General features: G+C 53.0%; 1 protein-coding gene across 1 annotated transcript; it reads left to right on the forward strand.

The window, feature by feature from the left end:
• Positions 1-842: 842 nt before the first annotated feature.
• Positions 843-7,090, forward strand: LOC128090485 (keratin, type II cytoskeletal 6B-like). The gene is made up of 9 exons (XM_052702876.1): positions 843-1,394; positions 2,621-2,835; positions 3,796-3,856; positions 4,097-4,192; positions 4,933-5,097; positions 5,463-5,588; positions 5,905-6,125; positions 6,560-6,588; positions 6,705-7,090. The coding sequence occupies exons 1-9, from the start codon at positions 843-845 to the stop codon at positions 7,088-7,090; spliced, it is 1,851 nt and encodes a 616-aa protein (XP_052558836.1).
• The last annotated feature ends 217 nt before the right edge of the window (positions 7,091-7,307 follow it).

Consider the following 7,307-nt stretch of genomic DNA (forward strand, 5'->3'; position numbering starts at 1 on the left):
GGCCAACATGGCTCAACCTGTCTGAAATTTCTCTCTTCATTGCTTTGTTGCACCTCCAGGTATTCACTGGTCCCATCGCACCCAGACACCGAGCACATCATTCCTACACATCCCTAAGCACATCATTCAGCACAAAATGCTCTTCCGATGGGCACCGTGACTTCTTGCCCATGAACCCCCTCTCCAGAGCATCCCCCCCACGACCAAACTCAACACAAACACAGAATGCTCCATTGGCTCCACCACCAACCCCCTGCTCTGCTCTTATCCCATCCAGGTTTGATCCGACACAGCTGCAAGCATCCACCTTGGAGAGCCATGGCCATGCACTGAGGTGCAGAAACGCGCGTACTGATGGAACCGCCTCCTGCTCCACTGTCCATTGCTCAAGAGCTGCCCAGAGACCCTGGCGGGGTGTTCTGCAGGAGGTCCTGGAATGTAATTAAACGCCGTGGTGAAACCGAACAGTAAACAAGCCATGAATAAAAACCCCTTGAATTATTTTGCTAAACTATAATTACACAATAAGGAAGCAGATTAATTAAGTAAAATATAAGTCCTGAAACTGAAGCTTGCAAGCAAAGCAGTTTATTTTAATTTCCACATTATTTCATATGAGATGGAAGTGTTTGCTGTGGGTTGGAAATGTTGGAAGCCATTCCTTGCTGCCAGGCAGACCAAACCCAGTGGATAAATTAAATTTTTGCATCTCAGGCACCTCCTGGAACGTATATAAGGAGCCGGGCTGCACCTGGGAGCAGCCACAGGAGATCTCCTCGCGCTCCTCTCTCGCTCCTCCACTTTCTTCCATCACCGTTGCTCCCATCCCCGTGTGCCGCAGCATGAGCCGGCAGTGCTACACCTCCAGCTCGCTGCTGGGCCGACGTGGCTTCTCTTCAGCCTCCGCTGTCTGTGGTCTGGGCAGGGCAGGCAGCAGCTCTGCCTCGGTGTGCCAGCCGGCGGCACGGCGCTGCGGGTTGGGTGGCTTCAGCAGCCGAAGTGTCTGCGACCTGGGCCGTGGGCAGAGGATTTCCTTCGGAGGAAGCTGCCGTAGCGCAGCGTACGGAGCGGGCAGCGTGGGACGATGCGGCGCTGCCTATGGCGGAGGTCGCTTTGGCGTGGGCACGGTGGTGGGGTTCGGTAACTGCGGAGGCTATGGGGGCCTGGGCGGCTACAGAGGCCTTGGGGATGGCGTGGCGATGGGCGGCTATGGCGGAGGCATCAGCATCGGGCTTGGAGGAGGTCGATCGGAAGGGATCCGCGGTGTCAGCATCCACCCGGAGCTCCTCAAGCCCCTGTGCGTGGGGGTGGACCCTGAGGAGTGCCAGGTGCGGACCCACGAGAAGGAGCAGATCAAGAACCTCAACAACCAGTTCGCCTGCTTCATCGACAAGGTGAGCCCGCGGATAACGTGTCACCAATGGCTCCCGGTGCAGGCACTGCTTGGATCCCAGCCCTTCTGCTGTGCCTCTTGATGGCCACCAGCCTGCAAAATGTTTCAGTTGGGGTCAGCAGCAAGCCAAAGCTTGTGGACAAAGGAGGGAGATGCTGAGATGACCTTGGAGGTCTTCTCCAACCTATGCCATGTGCGATTGGCAGTTGCTCTCCTACCTCTACAAACACCAAAGAAACACCTTGGAGGTGTCAAGACCATGGATGGGGCCTGGGCAACAGATGGAGAGGTGGGACCAGCCCAAGGCAAGGGGTGGGGATGGGGGGTTTTTGAGGACCCTTCCAACCCAACCATTCTATGGTTCTATGATCTTTAAAGTCCCTTCCAACACAACAATCCTCTGGATCTATGATTCTATGATTCTGTGATATGGTTGGATCATTAAGGTCCCATCCAATCCAAACTATTCTATAGTTCTATGACATCTGTATTCTTAAAGCTGTTCACTTCACCCTGCAGAGGGAGAAAGATGGAGGTCTAGCTAAAATGAGATCAACTTTAATTTCTCTGTCCACTGTGTCAATGAAAGGATTTGGTGATTTCCTAAACAAACATCATTTATCATTACTATCTTAGCTGAGCCTAAGGGACTTCCATTGCTGCTTAGGGGTGTGTTATGGAAAATGATTTTTCAGATGACAGAGGATTCTTTGCCCCATCCAGGCTCAGATTTCCCTGTGAGCTGTTCTGCAGCTGAGAAAAACAAACCCACGTAAAGGAGCCACCCTACTTCCTCCCGCTGAAAAATGACTTATTCATGATCCATAAAGGTTCCCAAGTACTTAGAGAGCTCTTTAATCTAGAAGTGAAAGGCATGATAAGTACTCGTGGTTAGAGCTTCAATCAGATGCATTCAAATGAGCTCTTGGATGGAGCTTTCAGCACTGGGAGAGCTCGTTCCTGGAATCAGCTTGTCAGAGCAGGAAGGGATCCTTCCTCAGTAGTGCTTTGCTCAAACAGATCATTGGGTTCCACATGGAGCAAGCATGCGGGCGTTGTTCAGCCCTGGGCTGGGAGATGATGCCCTTAGCACTCAGGCTGCCGGGAAATCAGCCCTTAACCACTTGCCTTTTAGTTTTTTTCTTATGTTCTGCAAGCAGAGGAACCAAAGTGCCTTTGCCCAAGATAAGAGAGGCCAGGTGACTTTCACATCTCTCCCTTCTGCAGGTCCGGCTGCTGGAGCAGCAGAACAAGGTGCTGACCACCAAGTGGGAGCTGCTGCAGCAGTACGTCCTGCCGGCATCCCGGCGCAACCTGGAGCCCGTCTTCGAGAATTTCATCTGCAACCTGAGGAAGCAGCTGGAATGCGTGCTGGGGGAGCGAGAGAGGCTGGAGAACGAGGAGCGTTGCCTGCGGGACCTGGTGCAGGAATACAAGTGCAAGTAAGCAGAGTGCAAAGGGGAGGCGGAGGGTGCTGGTTGCTTTTCAGAGCATGAAGCCAATGCATCTGTCCATGAGTCTAAAAACTTGGGCATAGAACAGGTCTCTGTGCTGGAGTCCCATTGCCTCACACCCAAGACTTGCAATGTACCCATAGGAGGGGACAGGGAGCTCCTTTCCTCACCCTGATACTCCTGTACACAGCAGTTTGCCATATCAATCTTCCCACTTCACCAAACTCTGTGCCTCTGGTGCTGCCCCTGCCCACAGAACCCTTCATCCACATCATCCCCACTGGGTTCATTCATTCGTCTCAGAGGAAATGTGGGAGCAGCTTTTTGATCTACGATGCAGATGTTCCTTAATTGCTCCCTGTGTGCTATGCTCAGCCATAACCAGGACGCTTGGTGGCTGGTTATGCGTAGCCAGGATGAAAGAGTCTTCTCCAAAGAGCTTACAGCCAAGCTCTCAGAAGTTTTCTCTCACTCAATGAGGTCAGACTCATTCTGTGAAAGTTCTTCTCAGACCCAATTACTCGGGCATTACGCACTGTCTCTGCTCTCATTGCAAATGGGAATTGCATGGCTTGCTCAAGCTCCTGACCCCCCCTGGAGCATTTTGGCCACATTCTGCCCATAAACTCTCAGAGTAGAGTCCTGGATGCTTTCAAAAAACCTCACAGGGTTAGAAGGAGCACACCCAGCCTTCAGCTCAGTGCACAGTTTTGCACCTCTTGTGGTTTCGCCTGTCTTGCTGCCACCTCACACCAGCCACCGATACTGCTGGTGTGGGCTATTTAGAAGTGCTGAACATAGCCAAGCAGGGAGGAAAAATAACAACAAAGCAAAAAACAAATTTGAGATGCAAAGTCAACAGGGAGAGGTCCTGGCTTTAATCATGCTGGGCTGTGGAGATGGGACCCCCAGCACTCAGCAGCCCCCTCCCTCTGTTTTCCAACACAGGTATGAAGATGAGATCAACAAGCGCACAGCAGCGGAGAATGAGTTCGTGGTGCTGAAGAAGGTGAGCAAAACCTGGGGGAGAAATGCAAAGCCACAGCACTGCCTGAGCAGGGGAAGCCCAACATAGAGGTGACCCAAGGAATGTGCAGAACCTCATCAGGTTTTAAGCACGGATAATGCAAATCCAGGTAGAGTGAGGGGTTGGCCACAGCGAGAGTCCTGCAAAGCTAACTGAAAATGAGCTTGGGCACAGCCCTTGGTTCTTTTCCCTCTTTTGACCCAACACATGGTTTCTCTTCAGGATGTGGACTGCCTCTACCTGACCAAGGAAGAGTTGGAGGTGCGGGTCGGTCTCCTGCGGCAGCAGCTGGAGTTCCTCAAGTGCATCTATGCTGAGGTAAGAGCTGCTCACCCACTGCCCCAGGCTCTGAGAGCAAAACCAACATGAGGAAAGGCGTCTTCTCCTAAAATCCTAGAACCACAGCCCCCCCAAAAGTCCCTATTGCTATGTATGGGCCTGGTAATGACACTTAGATGCTTTGGTTGTCTGCCACACTGCTGGCTGCAAAGGGAGAGATCTTTTGCATGAAAAAAAGCCCCCCAAATTTGCATCCAATCCATGACTAGGAGCCACTGAAAAGCCTTGATCTTGAAAACCCAGATTATTTTTAGCATTTCACTTTTTTAGCTGGATATGTCAACATCTTTTAGTGGAAGTAATGCTTTCACCTAAAATGCTTTCACCTACCAAAACACAGGGGATGCTTGGTGCTTGCTCTCCACCTTTTCTAACCAACACTTCCCAGCAGCCTGCAGGCATTGGGCCCAAAGCACTTACCCCAGGGGATGCCCAGCCCAAACATCTCTGGCACAGTCACAATGCTGAGCTGCAACCCAGCGAGTCACTCCAGCTGGATTGCTTTGCTCCTTCAGGCAATCCCATGTCGTGCTACCACAGCAAGTCTCAGCTGTTGGGAACCAGTCAGCTGCCTGAAGGATCCTGTGTCCCAGTTGGGCATCCATAGGACAACTGTCCCTAGTTGTCCCCAATGCTCCTTCTTCCCTTCAGACCCTTTAGCTGAGGTGCGGCCCTGTAACTGGCATGGGAAAGGGAATGACCTGTGGTGGATCTTGCAGGAAAGAGCACAGATGGACTGCCAGCTGTGTGACACTTCGGTCATTGTGCAAATGGACAACAGCCGGGACCTGGACATGGAGGGCATCATCAAAAGCGTGGAGTGCTGCTATGAGGAGATTGCCCAGAAGAGCAAGGCTGAAGTGGAGGCTTTCTACCAGACCAGAGTGAGTACTGCACAGGTGGCTATGAAACCCTCCACCAACAAAACACTGAGGGGCACTTCTGTCCTGCACGACACAGCTCAAACCCATCCCTTGGTATTCAGGCACTGTAGTTTGATAAAGAAAAATGTGTCAAAAAGACCCAATCAACATAACACCATAACTATTGCATCTGAAGAATTTCCCACAAAAACAGAACATCATGATCTCCTCTTGCACACCCATCAGGAGCACTGTCCCCTTCCCAAAGTGCCCACATAAGGTCCCATCTCAGTGCTACCTTGGAGCATTGCTGCAGCTCCAGAGAGTCGTCCCCTTCCCTGCAAGGAGTGATTCCCAGTGTAATGTTGTCCCCTTCCCATGCACAGCTGGAAGAGCTCCACAGCAGCCGGGGCAAGTTCTGTGATGACCTACGGAACAACCAGAGTGAGATAGCTGAACTGAACCGCATGATCCAGAAGCTGCAGTGTGAATCAGATAATGTGAAGAAACAGGTGGGTGAAGAGCTGAGCGTTGCACAGGAGGTAGGGTGCAAAGGAACCCCAAGCCCCAGCTCCAGCCTGGATGTGTCATCATGCTTCTCTAGGTGGCCACCTAGCAGAATCCAGTTGGTTTGTCTCTACCAGAAATAATGGTGTCTGTATATTTACTACAGCGCAGTCAACACATCCATTCCCTTCATCCTCCAGTGCATGGCCACTGCAGGTGCCCAATCAAAATCTAGGTTTCTCCACAAGTTTCTAGCTGGGAAACAAGGGGGAAAACTTGCAGCCCTGTGTTGCTATCTCAGCCACTTGTTGCCATTCACAGATCGCAGCCCTGCAGACAGCCATCTGTGATGCCGAGCAGCGCGGTGACTGCGCCCTCAAAGATGCACGGCAGAAGCTGGTGGACCTGCAGACAGCTCTGCAGCAGGCCAAGGACAAGATGGCGTGTCTGCTGAGGGACTACCAGGAGCTGCTGAACGTCAAGCTGGCCCTGGACATCGAGATTGCGACCTATAGGACTCTGTTGGAAGGAGAAGAGAGCAGGTGGGAGTATGCCCAGCTGCAGCTTGCAGCAAAACCCAAGAGGAGAGGGAGTGGGGAATGCTGGGTGGCTGCAGTTCCCCGTGAGTGCAAAGAAGAGCTCCTTCCCATCTCCTTGTGGGTACAAAGAGGAGCATTGCTCCTTCCCGTCTCCCCATGGTGTAAAGAGGAGCATTGCTCCCATCCCCCTCTCTCCCACTCAATGCAGCTGCATCGCACTGCTGGAGGACAGACAGACAGGAATGTGACATTCCACCACCTGTGGGTTTTCGGGTCCAATCCGCAGCAGTTCAGTGCCAATACAGACAACCCCTGGGAACGCAGACAAGCTGAAGTACCCCCAGGATTTCTAAGACTGGGCAGCATCTCCATGTGCATGCATGTCTGGGGAGCATCCCCTTAAGCACATCTCTGAGACGTTGCTTTGTTTTTTACAGGATATGCACTGGCAACCCTGTGAGCGTAGGTAAGCCGACCAAGCACCTCCCTTTGTAAGCCCGTAACCCCTTTCATTCCCTTTTACACTTCACACAACCTACCTGTGTGCTGCTCAGCAGTGACCAGACCCTTCTTTTCCTGCAGCCGTGGTCAGCGGCGGCGGCACGGTCGGTGAGTGCCGATCCCTATCCGGAATCGGCGGCAAATGCTCTGTGAAGACCGGAGCCAGCTCGGGGCTGGGTGGGGTGGTCTCATCCTTTGGGGTCAGCGGTGCTGGGTTCAGTGCTCGCAGCGTGGACTGCGTCCCCAGAGTGGGGGGTGGCTTTGGGGCCCGGAGTGCAGCCAGCTGTGTGGGGCGCGAGGTGCTGCCCGGTGCCGATGGGCTGCAGTGTGCAGCCGGTGTGGGCAACCTGGTGTGTGCTGGAGTGGAGCAGTGCAGCCCTGGGGCTGTCATCATCCCAGGGGCGGGGGTGTGTGGAGGGGGCAGCCGGTACAGCACGGCCGTGCGCGTGGTCAGAACGAGCCGGTAGGTGGGCAGAACCGCATTGTATTGAGAAAGAATCAGCATTTCTGCAGTAAAACAGTATTCCCCTTCCTTCTCACAGCTGAATCACACAAGCATGCATTGCACACGCAGTAAGGTCGGTAGTTCTGCCAGAAACATGGTGGTTTTTTTGAATGGTCACCACCCACCTTCTCTCACATGGTGCTCTGGGGGTCAGCGGACCCCCAGGTCTCAGGCAGGCG

The sequence above is a fragment of the Tympanuchus pallidicinctus genome, unplaced genomic scaffold, assembly GCF_026119805.1.
Source record: "Tympanuchus pallidicinctus isolate F22 unplaced genomic scaffold, pur_lepc_1.0 scaffold47, whole genome shotgun sequence".
Lineage (NCBI taxonomy): Eukaryota > Metazoa > Chordata > Aves > Galliformes > Phasianidae > Tympanuchus > Tympanuchus pallidicinctus.